Here is a 20,807-nt window from a genome sequence, read left to right as displayed (position 1 = left end):
CGTGCGCATGTGTATGTGTGTGCGCATGCGTGTGAGTGTGTGTGTATGCGTGCACATGTGTGTGAATGCGTGTGCGCACGTGTGTGCGTGTATGTGTGCGCATGTGTGTGTGCACATGTGTGGGAGTGTGTGTGCATGCGCGTGTGTGCGTGTGCATGCTCCTGTATGTGTGTGCATGTGCTCCCGTGTGTGTGTGTGTGCATGTGAGTGTCTGGCTTGTTAGTAACAGGTCAGCCCCAATGCAATGGTTCTGGGGTCACCTAAAGGTCAGACCTGGTTGTGTACAACAGATTTGGTGAGTCAAGGGGGTTTTAATGGCAATCCAGCAGTAATACAGTCACCGGCATTGAGACTATCTTTTTATTGCCGATTCACTCAGCAAACTAAATTGAAATTCTCCGCCTGCTATGTTGGAATTAGCCACATTGTTGAGTCATTACTCCTGGGGGTGAGACTACCAGCTCAGCAACCAATGAGAGGTGACCTTATTGAAACACTTCAGGGGGTTGGCAGGATGTGTATCGAGAGATTGTTTCCCCTTGTGGGAGAGCCTAGGACCACAGGGCACCAAAGGACTTGCACATTTCAGGCAGAGCTGAGGAGACATTTCTTCTGTCAGAGGTGAGTGAAATTCTTGGCTGCAGAGAGCTGTCGAGGTTGGGTCATTAAGTCAATTCAAGACAGAGAGTGTACATCAGTGAGGGGAATCATGGGTTATAGGGAAAAGGCAGCAACATGGGGCTGAGACTGATCAGATCTGCCAATGATCCTATTGAACGGTGAGCAGACTCGATGGGCTGAATGGCCTAAGTCCACTCCCACATCTGATGTCCCACATTCCCGGCTGATCTAGTGATTTTATAAACTCCGATGATACCTAACGTATTCACCAGCTGACAACTTCAATCAACAGAGATGGCCTTTTTATGTCTCCTTGGTGCTTTCGTATAGAGATTGGCTTTCTCTGCTGGTGAATGGCCCTCGATTTAATTAGGGATTATGTTGGAGAGGAGCTGATGTGTGAACCACTTGGCAGCTTCTCTGATCTCGCTGTTTTCTCACATGCTCATTATGTATTCTTGACTGTACTGTAAGACCACAGGGAGTTGCTGAGATGGAATTCGCTGATTACTGGGGGACATTATAGCAAGGAATTCAGGTGTGTTCGGAGTGCTCACGGGAAGGTGGGGAGGGGAGAGGTACATGTGCAAGCAATACCCTGTACAAACATTGTATTTCAATGCCTGAGACTTTGGTGATAGCACTCCTTATTTTGGAACTGGCCATCTGGCGATAGATGTCGAGAAATGGCAGCTACCACAGGGATCAAGTACTTGGGGAATGGTGTTCACCATAAATATTGCTACCACATCTACAAAATCCACTCCCTCTACCACTGACGCTCAATAGGAGTATAGTGTACCATCCACAAGATGCACTGCAGAAATTCTCCAAAGATCCTCAGACTGCACCTTCCATACCGCTTCCATCTAGAAGGACAAGGGCAGCAAATACATGGGAACACCACCCCCTGCAAGTTCCCCTCCAAGCCCCTCACCATCCTGACTTGGAAATATATCACTGTTCCTTCACTGTCATTGGGTCAAAATCCTGGAATTCCCTCCCTCAGGGCATTGTGGCTCTACCCACAACACATGGACTGCAGCGGTTCAAGAAGGCAGCTCACCCCCACCTTCTCAAGGGACAACTAGAAACGGGCAATAAATGATGGCCCAGCCAGTGACAAGCATGTATAACCACTGAATAGTAAAAAAAAGTGATTTGAACGTGGGGGCCAAATGTAATATTTCCAAATTTGTAGAAGTCACAAGGCTAAGGGCGTGTTTGTCAGAAAGATATAAAGTGGTTTCAAGAGGATTGGGACAGGCTCAGTGTATGGGCAGATAGAAAATGAGAGATTATCCATGTTAGTTGGACAGAGAGATGAGCAGAGTGTTCTTTAACTGGTATGAGATTGGAAAGTGTAGATGTACAAAGGGACCGAGGTGTTCTTGTCGATAATTCACCGAGGGCTAATGTACAGGTGCAGCAGAAAGGCCAGTGGAATGTTAGCCTTTATCGTGAGGGGATTTGAGGACAGGAGCAGTGAAGGTTTGCTCTAATTGTAAAGGAGCATTGGTTAGACTGCTCCTGGAGTATTGTGGGAACTCAGGAAGGATATCCCTGTCAGAGAGGGAGCTTACTGAAGGTTGATCAGACTTGTTCCCAGGACGGTGGGACTGTCCTGTGAGGAGGGATTGGACAAACTGGGCCGGGATTCACTCGAGTTACAAAGAATGAGAGGTGACCTGGTTGAAACTTACAAAATACTAAACGTGAGAGACAGGGAAGATGCAGGTGGAGATGTTTCCCCTGACTGGAGAATCTAGAACCAGGGGCACAGTTTTAACATAATGGGATGTTATATAGGACTGAGATGAGGAGAATATTTGTTACACAGAAGGATTTGGACCTTTGGAATTCTCTCCCACAGAGAGCTGGGGAGGATTAGGGTTGCAGTCTGTCTGAGGTGGAGATTGATTAGTTTCTGATTGCCAGTGGTGGATAATTGGGAGTAGATGGTGCATGAGGAGGAATTGGAAATGGGCATATGATGTCATTGCATTGAGGGTTTAGGGGGTGGGGATAGGTAGATGAACATCAGTTGTGAAAGGGATATTAGGGACCTAGGGTTGACTGTAGTGGTATGGGTTGACTGGATGAGACATAGCGGGTGAGAGGGTGAGGGCAAGAGGTATTTTGATGTAATCTTTGGTTTTAAATTTTGAGCTCAGTGCCGGAGAGGCAGGGAAGTGGCTCTGCCTTCCCAGACAGCCCCAGGAGCTTGACAACCCAGTGTCACCTGACCCAGCTCCCAATCCAGAAAGATACTCCTCATCCCCACCATCACCATGCTCCCCACTGCCACCACCATCCCCCACCCCAACCAGGCCAAAAAACTGAGGTCAGCATTGTGGAAGCAGGAATTCTCCCACCTCTGTGCCCCCTGACGAAGGAACAGAAACACTATTACTGAGCTAGAACTCCTTCCAGTTAAGCTCCCCGCTGTAGGAACTAACTGCGCAGAGAACCGAGACAAGCCTTCCACAGTCTTGGGTAACTCCTGAGAAGGTCTGATGTGTATCGCTGAGAGTAACCAAGTCTGTCCTGTCTCTCCCCCCGTTCTCCCGCTATCTACCACCTCTCCTGTTAAAGATCTCATTCATTGTGGAAGCTTTGAGGGGGTTGACCTGTCTCACTGCAGGGAGTGGCCGAGCCAGAGCAAGAAAAAACCTTCATTTCTACCACATCTTTTGAGAATTATAACCAGATTTTTAAGTTCTTGAAATAAAACAACGTGACCTGGAGACAGTAATGATCAAGTATTGAGCATGCCTCACTGTCATGGTTGTGGGATCAAGCACCCCTCCTCCACCACCCCCCATTTCAGAGATTTGAGCACATGACCCTGCTGATCTTTTCACTGTAATACTGAGCCAGTACTCCACATCCATGCCCTCACAGTAATATCCAAAGAAAGCAGTCAGGCATGTCTCCCTCTGTGCTTTATCACTCTTCAATAGCTGAGTCGATTTGAACAGATGGAGAAACAGAGATCAAGTCAGAACAGCAGAATGCAGGAGTGAGTTACTGCAGACGCTGCATCTGGCCTGGAAACAACAAAACGCTGGAAATCACAGCGGGTCAGCCAGCATCGATGAAGAGGGAGCAAACTAATATTTCATGTCCAGACTCTCTCTCCACTGGCACTGCCTGACCCCGCTGTGATTTCCAGCGTTTTGTTTGTTTTCAGTAGGAACAACAGAGTAGGAGTAACATTACACGGAAAATAATTCACAAAGAGAAGAAATGTAACCTGCTGGAACACTTCAGTAAGTTTTTGAATGCATAACAAGCAATCCATTTGGCAACTATCCAAAACGCTGGTGCGGCCACACTTGGAATATTGTGTACAGTTCTGGTTACCCCACTATGGGAAGGATGTGGAAGCATTGGAAAAGCTGAAGAGGAGATATACCAGGATGTTGCCTGGTCTGGAGGGAAGGTCTTATGAGGAAAGGCTGAGAGACTTGGGTCTGTTCTCATTGGAAAGAAGAAGGCTAAGAGGGGATTTGATAGAGACATACAAGATGATCAGAGGATTAGATAGGGTAGACAGTGAAAGTCATTTTCCTAAGATGATGATGTCAGCGTGTATGAGGGGGGCATAGCTACAGATTGATGGGTGATGGATTTAAGACAGATGTCAGAGGCAGGTTCTTTACACAGAGAGTGGTAAGGGTGTGGAATGCCCTACCTGCTAATGTAGTCAACTCAGCCACATTAGGAAGATTTAAACAATCCTTAGATAAGCACATGGATGATTTTGGGATAGTGTAGGGGTATGAGCTGAGAATAGTTCACAGGTCAGCACAACATCGAGGGCCGAAGGGCCTGTTCTGCGCTGTATTGTTCTATGTTCTATGTACACTACTCACTGATCCTAAATCAATCATTGGTTGGTCTTTGGGTTACATTTGACTGCTTGCAAAGTGTTGGTTCAATAACAAGAAGAGATATGAAACCTACAATTCACTTTGTCTGCTTTTCTGAAGAAGCCACAAGTGTCTCACTCACCCTCATGCCCAGTTCAATGTTCTCTCCGCCATAGATCTCCATGCCAGGATCAAGAAGTCCGATCTCTCCAAAATACTCGCGATGAACCACAAAAGAACAGCCAATCATCGCTGGGGTCCTACGGTGCACAGAAAGAGGGGAGAGAAATGTGATTCCGATTCAGAAGATAATGCTGACTCCATGTAACACCCTGAGGGTGGACTATTTGTAGGGGCTTGCAATGAAAGGAAATGAGCAGTCTGGAATCAAATGGAGAGCCCTTCCAAATGGCTAGCACAGGCATATGGGGCTGAACGGCCCCCTTCACTGTTGCATGTTTTGGTGACCCAACATAATTCAACTGGTGCACATCATTTCCAAATTACAGACAGTCTGAGCTGCTGAGTCGACAAAATATTAAGTATTACATAAATATCGAGATTGCTGACAAATACCCAACAGGTTACCTTGTAGATTTACAAAACATGAAGTGGAACTGAGAATGCAAATATCCTTTTTTCCTAAGTTTCTTCTCAGTATGTTCCTTCCACAAGACAGGTCCTCGACATGAATCTGTTCTAATCTTCCTCATGAATTCAATCAAAATATTAGAGTTCAGTTTTTAAGCCGTATGCCTTCAAATCTCAGTTCGGAGGATGGTCAAAGATCTTTAAACACTGTAATCCCAATAGTCATTCTGCCCTGATCTCTTTCATTCTAAGCTTCGAAATTCAAATTGAAGAGGTACACTGTGTGTTTTCAATACAATATCAAGTATCGTTGACGCAATTCAAATTTTGAACATGATTAAGATCGAAAAGCCCACTTGAGAAAAACGTGGCAAGTAAAAAGGATAAAAAAAACCCAACTTGCATTTCCATAACTCATTTCTCACAACCTTGGGATTTCCCAAAGCTCTCTGCAGTTACTTCTGAAGGATAGTCACTGCTGTAACACACGATTAACCCAGTGCTATAATGCGCTGACTCACCCAGTCACAACACAGTCCCAAACTGCACTGAAGACAAGAGATGATTAATTTTTGGCCTGATATAAAGGCACTGTCGTGGTAACTCTCTCACAAGAGAGAGGCATAACTGATGGTTATTTAATCTGAGGGTCACTATACTCTCGACAAGGAGACCCTTTCATGGTATCCTCAGCCAGTGTGGGAACTGAACCCATATTATGGATACTGCTCTGTACTACACAGTTTCTGTCAACCAACTGAGCTAACCATCCCCCAGCCTGATAATACATGAATCAGCTGTGTAGAAACAGGTCATTTGTCTTATGTGGATGAGATTGATCCCAGAGATGAGGGGTTTGTCATATAAAGAGAGATTGAATAGTTTAGGCCTATTCTCTCTGGAATTTAAAACAATGAGGGGAGGTCAAATGGAGGTATTCATGATGATAAAAGATTTGGAGAAAATAGACATGGAGTGGATGCCTCCTCTTGTGGGGCATTCTGGGGTGAGGGGTCAGAGTCTTAGGATAAGGGGTTGCAAATTTAAAACAGACAGGAGCAGAAACTACTTCCCCAAAAGGATGTAAATCTGTGGAATTCACTCCCCCAAACTGCGGTGGATGGTGGGACAGTGAGTAAATGTAAGGAGGAGTAAGACAGATTTTTAATTGGTGATGGATTGAAGGGATATAGAGAGAAGGCAGGAAAATTGGGGTGAGGAGCAGATCAGGCATGATCGAATGGCAGAGCAAACTCGATGGGCCGAATGGCCTAAGTCTGCTCCTATACCTTATGAATCTATGAACAATTGTGCCATTACGCTCCCCAAGATTCTTTGCACGTTCATTCATCTCTCCTTATCTCCCAGGGATACAACTGAAACTGATACCATAGGAACAGGAGTAGGCCATTCAGCCCCTTGAATCTGTTTCCCTATTCAATGAGATTGTGACTGGTCTGTTGTCTAACTCCATACACCTGCTAACTCCATATCCCTTAATACTTGTGTTCAGCAAAAACCTCTGTTCCACATCAGCCCTCTCCCACACTCTTCTTTATCTCACACACTCATTATCTCCTCTTCCTTTCTCTGTGACCTGTTAATCCAGATTCCCTTCCCTATAACGATTCCCTTTAGCGAGGGAGTGTGGAGGGGAGGCAGTCATGGTGGAATGGTGAGCTCACTGGGCTAGTTCCTCCCAGCCCGAGTCTGCTGTTCTCGGGCTCAGATTCCAGTGGGGAAATGGAGAAGCTTCAGTTCAGGACATACTCTGGAATGTTAGAGGTGATCACATGGCTCACAGATATCCTGTGGGGAAGGAATCTGGCCATCTTTGCCAACCTCCAGATCGACAACAATGTGGTGGACTCTTAGCTTCTCCCTGGGCAACTAGGGATGGGCAATAAATGCATCTTTGACTACCTGGAGGGGGATTCAAACTCAAAGACATTATCCACTGCTCTACAACATTAACTGTTCCCAGTTCTACCCCTGTCAAAATGAACCCCAATTGCTTTGTTGACTTATGTGGAGCCTGTGTCACTTTTGAGCGACAATGTGTGTTTCTGTACACTCAGGTTCTTTGATTCTCTGCTTCATTTAACTGAGACTGCGGTCTTCTTAATTTTCCCAAACGAAACATATCACCTCACACTGACTGACACTGAAATACCTTCACCAATCACCCCCTCATCCTGCAGAGTTTTGTGATGTATTCTTGTGTTTTGCTACATTTCTTTTCCTTTTCATTAACTGCCTTTCCCAAAATTTGATGTTGTCTGCAAATTTAGAAAATGTCTCTCAGATTCCCTAAGATGGGAAGATCAATGGACCTGGCATCGATCTGGGTGAAATAATGCCTGCGCTGGGGTCGGTATAGACTGGATGGGTCGAATGACCTACTTCCACACTGTAGGGACTCCATGATTCTATGAACTTCAGGCTATTTTGTATATATCCCACTCTCTGCATTTGGAGCTGAAGTTTGCTTACTTACCATTCTGCACCACAGAGGCTGACATTAGTCCACTGTTTGTCAATGCAGTACCTTATCATTGGCTCCATGATATTCTAAGTAAATTACATTATATTCCCCTTATCTTTGCTTTTTGTGATTTCTTCAAAGAATTCAATCAGGTTGGTTAAGCCTGACTTTGAATCCAGCCTCCTCCTTGTAATATAGAGACACAGAGATGTACAGCATGGAAACAGACCCTTTGGTCCACCCCATCCATGCCGACCAGCTATCCTAATCTACTCTCAACCATACTTGCCAGCACTCAGCCCATATCCCTCTAAACCCTTCCTATTCATATACCCATCCAGATGCCTTTTAAATGCTGTAATTGTACCAGCCTCCACCACTTCCTCTGGCAGCTCATTCCATACACATACCTTCCTCCACATGAAGGAGTTGCCCCTTAGGTCCCTTTTTACTCTTTCACCTCTCAACTTAAACCTATGCTCTCTAGTTCTGGACTCTCCCACCCCAGGGAAAAGACCTTGGCTCTACGAGGGGTTTCCACCCATTTCTCTATGACATCTTGAAACAAAGATTCTGATCACAGATGTCAAACTAACTGGGATGTAGTTCTCTGCATAACAATCCATCCGAATTTATCGTTCGAGGATGAACATTAGCTGTCTGACAGTTGCCGCGGTAGCAGCTCAGAGTGTTTTTACAGTGTTAAAGGAGTGATATAAATGTAGGCTGTTGTTGCAAATGTGTGACAGCAACAATTACTCACTCTGAGTACTTGGCACCATTAAAAGTTCCTCTTTCCCTCTCCCATTCTCTCTCCATTTGCCCACTAATGATCATGAAAAAAAAGAAATTCTGGATTTCAGGCTTTTAGTGCTGTCGCTGTAGCAGTAACAAATGGAGCACAGATGGTATAATCTCCAGATGCAGTATCGAGAAAAGGTTTCTGTTATTAAACATTCTGCTGCAATTCTTCTGGAAAGGAATATATTAACCCAAAGTTCCAAACAGTGTTGACTTGACAAGTAATAAATAGCGGCAATATTGAACGAATGGTTTGTGTTAATTGTCTTAGCTTTGGCTTGGTCAGTGGTGTTCTCACATCTGACTTTGAAAATTTGAGCAAAAAATTGAGACTGAGAGTTCCCGTGCAGTGCTGAGGGAGTGCTGCCCTGCCCAGTGATACTGGCCTTGAATCTGACAGTTTTCCCTTGGCTAAGTCTGAGTTGTGTTGGGATGTGGAAGGATTTCTTCCCCAAGACCTAGCAAGGTCTCTTGCTGTAACTTACCAGACCCAAAGTGTTACTGTTGAGGAGGTGGTGTTATACTGGATTAGGACTCCAGACCCCCAGGCTAATGTTCTGGAGATGTGGGTTTGAATCTCACCACGGCAGATGGTTAAAAAAAGAATTCAATAAGATAGAGAATTGGCATCTTGATGACCATGAAACCATTGTAAAAGCCCCATCTGGTTCAAGAATGTTTCTTAGGGAAGGAAACCTGCCATCATTCCCTGGTCTGAACTACATATGTATCTAGTCCCACTGCAAAAGAGTTGACTCTCAACTATCCTGTGTGCAATTAGAAATGGGTAATAAATTCTGGGCCAACCAATTATATCCTATGAATGAATTTAGTAAAAATAATCACTATTACCCACCCCTGCGCCATCCATTATATTTAATCCCAGCCTGATTTACCATGTGCCAATCCCAGTGCAATTCACCACTCACCAGATATCCATCACATGACCCACACAGCCTTCCAGTTTCACCATCTTTAAAAGATCGATGCTCATTGATGGACAGGATTGGAACATGTTGGAGAAAGGGAAGTTGGTTCCCCAACAGGGACCTGGATGTCTTGATGGAAGGAGTGGCACATTGAGGGTTGGCACAGGTGCAGGTGTGAGGTTGACGCCATGCATGCCTCTTTGACAGAGGACTGCTGGAGCAGTGAGACTGTCTGCCTGGTTCACTGACTGCACCGATGTACAGGGCAGGGTGGGGATGCTGCTGTGAGGCTGCAGGGGGATGCTCAGTCAGGCGATACTAGGGGAGTGAGTGAGCAGGCCGGAGGTGCAGCCTGTTTCAGGCTGCGAGCTGCCCGTCTGTCCCAAGGCACACTTTCCCTGCAGCTGCCTCTCGATGGTAGCTGCTGCTGCAATTTACAGTGTAGATCTATACCACCCAGTGGCCTATAGGGCAGGTATCTACCACTCAATGGCCTACAGTGTGAGTCTATACAACCCAGCAGCCTATAGTGCAGGTCTATAACACCCAGTGGCCTATGTGTGGGTCTATACCACCCAGCAGCCTAAGTGTGGGTCTATACCACCCAGTGGCCTATAGTGCAGGTCTATATCACCCAGCAGCCTATAGTGTGGGTCTATACCACCTAGTGGCCTATAGAGCAAGTCTATAACCACCCAGTGGGTCTACAGTGTGGGTCTATACCATCCAGCAGCCTATAGTGTGGGTCTACACCACCCAGAGGCCTATAGTGTGGGTCTATAACCACCCAGTGGGTCTACAATGTGGGCCTATACCACCCAGAGGCCTACAGTGCGAGTCTATACTGCCCAGTGGCCTACAGTGCAAGTCTACACCACCCAGCGACCTATAGTGTGGGTTTAAACCACCCAGCAGCCTACAGTGTGGGTCTATATCACCCAGCGGCCTATAGTGTGGGTCTATACTACCCAGCAGCCTATAGTGTGGGTCTATACCTCCCAGCGGCTATAATATGGGTCTATACCACCCAGCGGCCTATAGTGCAGGTCTATACCACCCAGCAGCCTATAGTGTGGGTCTATACCTCCCAGCAGCTATAATATGGGTCTATACCACCCAGCGGCCTATAGTGCAGGTCTATACCACCCAGCAGCCTATAGTGTGGGTCTATATCTCCCAGCAGTTGATTAACCACAGAGGTAAGGAATATTTGATATTTTATATTCCTTATCTACAGTAACAACTTACATTTATAAAACCACATGCATCACACAGTAACATCTTTCAATGTACTTCTCCAGAGTCTTTAAGAAAATTAACTGTGAACAACATAAATAGATAGGAGGAAAATTGACCGAAAGTTTCAACACAGACACAAGTTTTAAGGAATGATTAAAAGGAGAAGACAGAAGTGGAGAGGTTTAGGAAGGGTATTTCAAAGCTAGGATTAGAGTGATGCTGTAAAAGCACAGCAGGTCAGGCAGCATCTGAGGAGCAGGAAAATCGACATTTCGGGCAAAAGCCCTTCATCAGGAATGAGGCTGGGAGCCTCGGGGGTGGAGAGATAAATGGGAGTGGAGTGGGGCTGGGGGGGAAGGTAGCTGAGAGTGCAATAGGTGGATGGAGGTGAGGGTAAAGGTGATAGGTCGGAGAGGAGGATGGAGCGTATAGGTGGGAAGGAAGGTTGGCAGGTGGGACAGGTCATGAGGAGATGGTGCTGAGCTGGAAGGTTGGAACTGGGTTAAGTTGGACTTCACCAGTATCCTCATTTCCCCTCCTCCCACCAGGAATTTCTTCAGCCAGAGGGTGGTGACTCTGTGGGACTCACTGCCACAGAAGGCTGTGGAAGCCAAGTCATTAAGACAGAGACAGATAGGTTCCTGATTGGTAAGGGGATCATGGGTTTCTGGGAGAAGGCAGGGGAATAGTGTTGAGAAACATGTCAGCCGTGATTGAATGGTGGAGCTTATGCAATGGGCCAAATGGCCTAATTCTGCTCTGATATCTTATGGTTTAATAACAGGGGGCTTCCCTTTTCAAATGACCATCACTGTGCAGGCAAATCGTGGCCTGAGATTGGGAGTTGTACTGTGACAGCCTTCCTCAGAATGTTATCACGCTTGCTGTGTTTGCTGGATCTAAACGTAGAGAAGAGGAATCTTTCAGCCCTCAGTGGAGACATCATTCATCTCAGTGAACACACAATATTCATCAGAAACAGAGAAAGAAAACAGAGTGGGTCTGATGTGAAATTTGCCTGTGAGCACATTTTCATTTCACTGAGTACCGGGACTTGAATGGATTGACGACATAGACCATCCTGTTCAACTTGTGCTGCCAAACTGCTCAGAAAGAGGGGTTTGTAACCAGCTCTAATAGACATATCTATGAGGAGAGATGAATTGTAATCTCAAAGAGATATATAGAGAGCTAGCCAGAAGGACTTTAGTTAATGCACAGTTAAAAGAATGCCTTGCATTGATCTAATCCCTTTCATCACCATCAGACAGCTCATTGTGCATTACAACCAATGTAGTAATGTTGCTGTTATAATGTCAGAAACGGGACAGTCAATTTTCAGTACAGGAAGCTCCCACAAGCATCAATTTGATAACAGTCAGAAAATCTGTTCTCTGATCTTGAGGGTTACATATTAGCCTTGGGAAATCTCCAATAATTCTCTTCAAAGTACTGCCATACAATCTTTATCAACTTTTAAAAAAAAGAAAATGGGAGCTGGAATAGGCCAATCAGCCCTTCGACCCTGCTCTCCCCCTTCAATATAGTGGCCCCAGCACTTCAGAAAGACTGCAATGGCTAAACTTTTAGCGTATTTCTTTATTTTCAACTTCATACTAAGAAAGACTGTAATGATTAGCTTTTAACTTTGTTTATTTTAAATTAAAACAAGAGTGACTATAATGATTAACTTTTGACTTTGTTGCTTACTTCTTTCTACCTTGTTCTTACGCTCTTGTACCTCAGTACTCATACCTAAGATGGTGCCGTGTGAGGAGACATTGAAAACTTTTCACTGTATTCCTGGACTTTTGCAGTTGAATACAAGTCGCAATAAAGTCTAAATCGAAATTGAAATCTAAATGATGTAGGCTGATTGTCCATTTCAGTTAGAGAGGGTTATACCTGAAATGTTGCCTTCTCCTCCTCCTGATGCTGCCTGGCTTGCTGTGTTCTTCCAGCCTCCTGCTTGTCTACTTTGATCATCTAACTCCATCCCCTGTTTTCGCTTCCTCACCACACCCTTTTATCCCTTTAGCCCTGAGAACTCTACCTAACTCCTTCTTGAAAACATTCAATGTTTTGGCCTTAGCTGCTTTCAGTGGGAGAAAATTCCACAGGCTCCCCAGTCTCTTGGTGAAGACATTGCTCCCCATCTCAGTTCCTACCATGTAAGATCCTGGTTAAATGTCTCAGCCAGCAGCACAGCACACTCTCAGTCTGCAGCGGTACTCAGTACTTCGTCTCTGTCTTCAGAATCTACAGTCAGTCTTGAATCCACATGTCTCTCACTCAGGGAGTGAAGTGTTATTGACCAGACCTAAGCTGACACTGTGCACAACAGCAAAAGAAATAAAATATTGCCATCCAGGTCCTGGGAGAGAACTGGGATTTAATGAAAGGTTTTCCACAAATAACTGTTTTGATGTTTTTCTAGGAGCTGTCATCTGTTTATTCTAAAACAGTTATTCTGGTTGGAAAATCAAAACACCAAGCATTTTTGTTTTTCAAAGTAGAAGATTTATTAGAAGACTTTTCCCACCTGAAATAAACTAGAAATGATAATCTAGCGTTTTCAGGATTGTAAACTATTTGAAGTCACAGCGCAGAAAGAGGCCATGATATGAGGTGGAAAGACAAAATATACTGTAGGTTCACTACAACTCGGGTATTTATAATGTATATTGCAGTCATGGGCACTTTTGTGTCTGGACTCAAGCTACGTAATTAGAATATACTGTAGCATGCTTCCCTTAGTGTGTCATGCTTCAAGAGGACAGAACTCAGGAAGATGGAGACTGAGAGCTTTCTACTATTCTGCTCTGCTATGATACGCTGACACTACAAACATGTCTCTTAATGGCACATCGAATATCGCCTGTGAGTTACAACAGATTAGTCCGCATGCGGACTCTCTGGAAGAGCAGGTTAGCTGATCTCAATCCCCTGCCTCTCTCTTTGACCTTGTAACTGTTTTTTTCCCCTTTCACATGTTTATTCAGTGCCTTTTTATCTTTAAATAATGATCTAATTCCATTCCGAGAGAGAGAGAGAGAGAGACATGGCTGAATCTCCCCCCACCACACTCTCGGGGGGATCGATTCAGATCCTCATGACTTGCTGATTGAAAAAGCAGGGAAATCAGTTAGGAGAAGAAAATGATTTTTTCGACAGGAGGGAAGTATAGAATGCTGGTTAGCCACAATTTTAAAAAACACATATGTTTGAGTGTCTGGGACTCAAAGTCTAACTGTTTTAAGAACATGGTGGACATTGGAAGGGACATACCTGATGCACAGTTTGAAAATCACCCCCGCAATCACTGGTGTCTGAAATAAGTTGCTAAGACAAGTTACTATCTTCCATTGTGTACAGTTATCCGTTCAACACCAGACAAACCCCTCCTCCATTTGTAGGAACTGCTGACATTGGTCATTATCATTCTAATTGTTGCACTGTATTAGTGCGCTAATTAACCTGCCACTTAACTAGATATACATTATACTAATCACTAACTCCTTCAAAACAACTGTCACTTGGTGGTTCAATATTTCAATATTGTTGAAAAGAAAAACCCCGTCACAACAGATTATAATAATTTATGATGTAGGACAAAAGGATGTCGATTGTCAGCATTTGGCATGCTTGCCTTTATTGGTCAGTGCACTGAGTACAGGAGTCGGGAGGTCATGCTACAGGACACTGGTTGGGCCACTTTTGGAATATTGTGTGCAATTCTGGTCTCCTTCCTTTCAGAAGAATGGTGTGATACTTGGAAGAGTTCAGAAAAGATTTACTAGGATGTTGCCAGGTTTGGAGAAATTGAGCTATAGGGAGAAGCTGAATAAGCTGGAGCTGTTTTCCCTGGAGCGTTGGAGGCTGAGGGGTGACCTTAGAGTGGTTTATAAGATCATGGATAGAGTGATTAGCCAAGATCTTTTTCCCATGGTAGGACAGTGTAAAACGAGAGGGCATGGGTTTAGGGTGAGAGGGGAAAGATATAAAAGGGACCTAAAGGGCAACTTTTTCACACAGAGGGTGGTGTGTGTATGGAATGAGCTGCCAGAGGAAGTGGTGGGGGCTGGAACAATTACAACATTTAAAAGGCATCTGGATGGGTATATGAATAGGAAGGGTTTGGAGGGATATAGGCTAATGCTGGCAAATGGGACTAGATTAGGTTGGGATATCTAGTCGGCATGGACAAGGTGGACTGAAGGGTCTGTTTCTGTGCTGTATGTGTTTATGATTCACTGACTCTTTGCCTTGGAAAAAGCAAAGCAGAGTTCTCAGCTCCTCAATGCCGCAATATCATTCCTTTTGAATGCAGAGGATAGAACCCAGTGAATCAATGAATGTCACTTCTAGCAAGTGTCAATACATTTGACTGAATATTATATTTTCCAAACCAGACAGAGTGGTTCAACTAGCTCACACTTGGAAAACCTAAAACCAAATCTTTGCTGTTAGGTTTGATTCTCTGACTGGGTGGCACTTTTGGAACAAGCTTGAGAATGCTCATACCTCCAGTAACGAGCAATCTGAGTTAATCACTCATGCTCCTAAAGATCACTCCCTAGGAATGACTTACATTCAGATGCCAAATTACCATCAGAAAGTTTCACTGTCTACTCGAGGAATCACATAAAGGATTCAATTGTTTATTTCTTCGCAAATTATGTTAACAGGTACGTTAGGTATCTATGCAAATCAGAAGCTGTAGAATAGACACTGGATGAGTGCTGCTAAAAGGAAACATGATTAAATAAAATCAAACAATTGTTGAAGGTTTTGGGGATATGGCTGACAAATCAGTTTGGTGAGATGTTGCTGTAAGTTCTATAGAGAGCTGTAAGGTATGTGACAGGCAGCTAAAGGGAAGGCAGACCCAGCCATGAACATGTTATTTGAAACAAACACAGAAAAAGCTGGAGAAATGCAGCAGGTCTGTGGTGGGAAAAATAGAGTTAACAATCTAAATCCAATTTGACTCTTCAGAACAGAGCAGTCACCGTTTGTAGGGAACTGTTCTTATTAGGGAAGGTCAGCCATTGGTGGGTTACCTGAGAGCAACTCTGCTTTCATAATTTCCAGAGTCATTTCCAACTCTTAAGCGTTTTAGTGACAGGATATTTTCAACAATTGCTTCCATAAAGAAACTTGGGATGTCTTTAAAATGTTTTGGTACTATATAAATGTTGTTGGTGCACAGAACTGACTACTTAAAGGAAACTCTTTGTATCCACAGCCTTCCCTCTCTGAAGCTAGTTGTCCCTGTCTGCTTTGGAGAAAATAGGTGGAATTTCTTTGATGAATAGCCTGAACCAATTTGATTTATTTTACAATAATGGACTTTGTTTCATACTCCTTTGGTTTGAAATCCAATTTTTGTTTCTATATCCCACGACACACTAAATGTCATAGCAACTAAATGAATTTAAATATATAGACAGATAACTAGCTGAGTTGTGGTAATACAACATTTCAGTCTGATTTCAAAGAGAGAGGCTGGATTTTCTGTGAAGTATTGCTGCTTAAAACTACACGTATGGCCGTGAATTAAAGTGCTACTCGTACAATTCCCAAACTCCATATTCATCATCATCAAAAAGCAAGTGCAGCAAAATCAACGTTCACCAGAAAAGGTCAGCTTTGGAAACCCATCAGGTCAGGCAGTGTGTGTGTGTGGAGAGTACAGAATTCACACTTCTCTAATCGCATGGCATTTTAAATCATTTCACAGTCGATAAGGGTGTTTTCTGAAGAGCAGTCACTGTTGTGATGTAGGAAACACAATCGCCAGTTTGTGCACGGCAAAATCCCACTGACAGCAGCGTGATAATAACCGGATAATCGGATGCTGGTTAAGGTCGAAGTACAGGCCAGGAAACCAAGAAATACTCCCTTGCAGGTCTTTGCAATAGTGCTAATGGCTGTTCTCTATCCACCTGAGAAAGCTGATAGAGTCCCTCTCTGACAGAGCATCAGAAAGATGACAGCTCCAACTGTGAAACTCCTGCTCAGCGCAGCATGCAAGTGTCAGCCTGGATTTCATCTTCAAATCCTGGCGTGGAACATTAGAACGCTCTGACTTTGAGGAAACAATGCAAGTCAATGCTTTCATTTTAAAGACCTCTGAGGTGCACTTCCACACATGCCATTTACTGTATCTGTTGCTCCCAATGTGGTTCTCCTCTACCTTGGGAGGCAGGACACCTACAGGACACCAGAGCACTTCAGAGAACATCTCCGGGATACCCGCACCAACTAAGCCCACTGCCCCATGGCCGAACACTTCAACTCTCCCTCCCACTCCGCTGAGGACATGCAGGGCCTCTGACATCGACACTCCCTTCCCATTCAACGCCTGGAGGAAGAACACTTCATCTTCCGCCTCGGAACACTTCAACCCCAGGGCATCAATGTGGACTTCACCAGATTCCTTATTCCCCGCACCCCCACCTCCCCACCTTACCCCAGTTCGAACCTTCCAGCTCAGTACCGCCCTCATGACCTATCCTACTTGTCAATCTTCCTTTCCACCTATCACCTTTACCCCCACCTCCATCTACCTATTGCACTCTCAGCTACCTTCTCTCCAGCCCCACCCCCCTCCATTTATCTCTCCACCCCCAAGACTCCAGCCTCATTCCTGATGAAGGGTTTTTGCCCGAAACATTGACTCTGCTGCTCCTCGGAAGCTGCCTGACCTGCTGTGCTTTTCCAGCACCACTCTGATCCAAACTCCGATCTTCAGCATCTGCAGTCCTCCCTTTTGCCTAAAGAATCCACATCTGCCAATTCCTGCCAAGTCACGGGGAGGAGCCAGTGTTTGGACATTCAGCACTGTGGCTCAGTAGTTAGCACAGCTGCCTCACAGCGCCAGGAACCCGGGTTCGAGTCCAGCCTCAGGCGACTGTCTGTGTGGAGTTTACACATTCTCCTCCTGTCTGCGTGGGTTTCCTCCCACAGTCCAAAGATGTGTAGGTCAGGGTGGATCGGCTGTGCTAAATTGCCCATAGCGTTCAGTGATGTGCAGGCTAGGTGGATTAGCTATGGGGTTTGCAGGGTTACAGGGGTGGGTGTGGATGGGATACTCTTTGGAGGGACAGTATGGTCTCAATGGGCTGAATGGCCTGCTTCCACATTGTGGGGATTCTAACAGTCTATTGGGCAGCTGGTTCCCTCTCAGTACAAGACAGGGGATGACAGGTTGGAACATAAATGCTGGTGCCACACAATCCACCTGGGTGACAGTCTTCGCACATTGAATACTGACAGACATTGAAGGTTTAAAACAAGGAGTTGCACATGTGTGCGTGATGTATCAGGAATTTAGCAGTAGAGATATGCACTTTGATTTCTTTTTTAATCAACCTGCTCTGGTATGCTTTGCCATACCTCTGGAGCAGATGGTACTTAAACTTACACCTCTGTTCTAGAGGTAGGAGCACTACCACCACACCACAAAAATCATCCGGAAAGGTGCATGCACTGCACCACTCGCTGTCCACTCAAACCTCCAACCCGCACGCCCATCTCATACGGCTCTCTGATAGGACTTCTACCAGGTCCGCAGATGCGAGCCTTTAACACACAACAAACATGTTCAAAGTTGTCTCTTGTTCAAGACAGGAAGGGTCATCAGGGTGTGTGTGAGCTATCCTGTACTGTCCTCAGCAGGCTCCAGTGCTAAATAAGTGACTTATCCCCAGTGTATTGGGGATGCGGCAGCTGTGTATGGCGCCAGGGTTTACATTCACATGGTCACGCTCTCTGAGGTGTCCCTGTGTTCTTCCAGCATTTTTCCAGGCGATGGGAACATTCTTCACCAGGTCTTTTTCATCGTAACTGTGTCCTTATCCTCTGCTTTAACTGACCCATTTCTGTGACCTTTTCACCATAAACCATCATCAATCTCTCTTACAATTTAATCTCACCAACATATTGCAACATATTGTGCTTAATCTTTTCCTCTCATGCCCATCTCTCCCAGCCTCTGGACAACCTCTGTTACACCTCCAACCTTTCCTTTGGTGATGAAAGGTTACTGTCCTGAAACATTAACTCGGTTTCTCGCTCCACAGATGCTGTCAGACCTGCTGAATATTTCCAGAACTTCCCCTTTTATTTCAGATCACAGAATCACAGAAGTATTAAGGTGCAGCCCAAGTCTGCACCATCTCTGTAGTCAGCTAGTGAAATAGCTACAAAATAAAAAGGCATTAGACAATCAGCAGAACATATGCAGTGCGGTAACGCGTCAGTGCCTTCCTGAACTTATAGACTAATTCGCCAGACTCTGTTTCGCTAGGGTGCATGACTAATGTGCATAAAATAATCTTCAAATCTTATTTTGTTGTCTGTGCCTTGTAAAAGGTGAATGTGTAGTGGCATCGCTAGAAATTACATTATTGAATTTGGATAAAAATAGGACAAGGCCATTCAGCCCCTCAAGCCTGTTCTATCTTTGAATGAGATTGTGACTGATCTGCAACCTATCGGTTTTTGTCCTACAGCCCCATGAATAAAGGGTTGTCAGTCTCAGGTTGAAAACAAACAATTGATCTGGAGCAGAATGTCTGTCATTCTAATAACCATTCATTCATCAGGGATTAGGGAACTGTGTGGGTTACTTTATTTAAAACAGGAAAACACATTCGAAGTTATGAAGTAGACATTATAACATCCCACTGATTGCCATGTCTGCTATTGCAAACTCACGCTGACAAACTATCAGATAGAGTCAGATAGAGTATACACACAGCATGTGGAGTCCAACAAGGTGAACTCTCTAAAGGACAAGGTACACATTACAATAATTTCTACCCCCTTTTTTGTGCAGACATGTTTCCTGATTTCATACCCAAAAGGTTTGACTTTAATGTTTAGGCTATACCTCCTAATCTCAGACTCCTGAACCAATATGGTTTCTCCCAACCAATCCTAGCTTTCCGCCTTGACATCTTGAAACTTTGGACAAAGTCAATCCTCGGTCCTGTCAACTAGAGAGAACCAAACCCACTTTGTGGAATAAGTGCCTGCAATTTAAAATGTGATTCCAAGAGTAGGGTCTTTTACTGGGGGCTTGAGGTGTTCCTCATCCTTTGGTGGTGGCAGGAGGAAATAGTCATAGCTGTGATGTTACCCAAGCTCTTTTCTGATTGGCTAAAGGATGGACCTGGTGACCAATTAGCAACAGTGAGTATGGGGATAGGGTTGGTACTTCAGAAATGCAGTTCAGGTTGAAAGGCTTTGATATTGAAGGCCTCAGGGACTTCTGAGGTATAGAGGTGTGTAATTGTTTGTGAGGCACCATTTGGATCTGCTATTGATCCTTGGAATAGGATTCAAGGTCAGACTGCCTTTAACAGTGATTGGCAGGGTGTGTGGGGAGCTGCTCCAAGGTCCGATGGCTTCCTCAATGAAGATATAGATTCCAGATGCTGTCTGCCTGCAGAGGCAGAGTCTCCTGCAGCACTGAAGCTCTGACATGTCTGGACAGTTGCCTCCTCTGTGATACAAGGGAAGCTGAAGGTATAAACTTTCTGTCTTCCAGTGGCTGAAGATGTAAAGGTCTGAAAGAGTCAATGCTGGGAGCCCATTAAGCACTGCCAAATGTGCTGAGATTGCATCAATCTCTAACAGGTAAGACAATATCAAGGTTTCTCATAGTCTCTGTTTTATATATGATTTCTAGTCTTTTTAACAATGTCTGTCACATCAGTGTAATCTGTTGCTATCAATGCAATAAACTATAGCTTCTAGCTTTCAGAGAGAGGCTGGCACCACAGGGGTGGGAGTGTCTCATTCCTCATTAAACTCTATTTTAGTTAGGTCCACTCCCTCTTCCTACCTTTCCTCACTTTGTTGTACTGCCCCTAGTGCCCAGTGTTTGTAGTTAGGAGCCTGGGTGATTTGGTGGAGGAGGGAAGAATAAAAAGTAATGCAGGTGATATAAATCCACACTGCAGTGTGTAAGGCTCTTGTGGTGCAGTGGGAGAGTTTCAGACTGTCATGTGTACTCCAGTACAGTGAAAAGTGTCTAATGTTGTCACAGATAATGCCACCTTGGGTAAAAAGGTACCTATGTACAAAAAAAATTCATGCACAAAGTAGTAAAAGAAACAATTAAAAGTTGTATTACAGGTCTTCATAGAATAAATAGAAAATAAAGAAATAAGGTAATATTTAATGTTAAAATCCTTTAATATAAGCTACAAAGATAAGTGTAAAGGTGCAAGTGTCCCTATCTCTGAGGTCCAG

At 44.6% G+C, this 20,807-nt stretch overlaps 1 protein-coding gene across 1 annotated transcript in view; it reads right to left on the bottom strand.

Annotated features, from left to right (window-relative positions):
• The window catches only part of galnt9 (polypeptide N-acetylgalactosaminyltransferase 9), a 282,752-nt gene that overhangs the window by 155,516 nt on the left and 106,429 nt on the right, over window positions 1–20,807 (bottom strand). Inside the window, exon 6 of the mRNA XM_060843904.1 lies at window positions 4,639–4,756. Coding sequence (XP_060699887.1) covers window positions 4,639–4,756 — 118 coding nt within the window. The remainder of the gene's footprint in view (window positions 1–4,638; window positions 4,757–20,807) is intronic.

This window comes from Hemiscyllium ocellatum, chromosome 24, assembly GCF_020745735.1.
Source record: "Hemiscyllium ocellatum isolate sHemOce1 chromosome 24, sHemOce1.pat.X.cur, whole genome shotgun sequence".
Classification (NCBI taxonomy): Eukaryota; Metazoa; Chordata; class Chondrichthyes; order Orectolobiformes; family Hemiscylliidae; genus Hemiscyllium; species Hemiscyllium ocellatum.
This window is presented reverse-complemented; position numbering and strand designations above follow the sequence as displayed.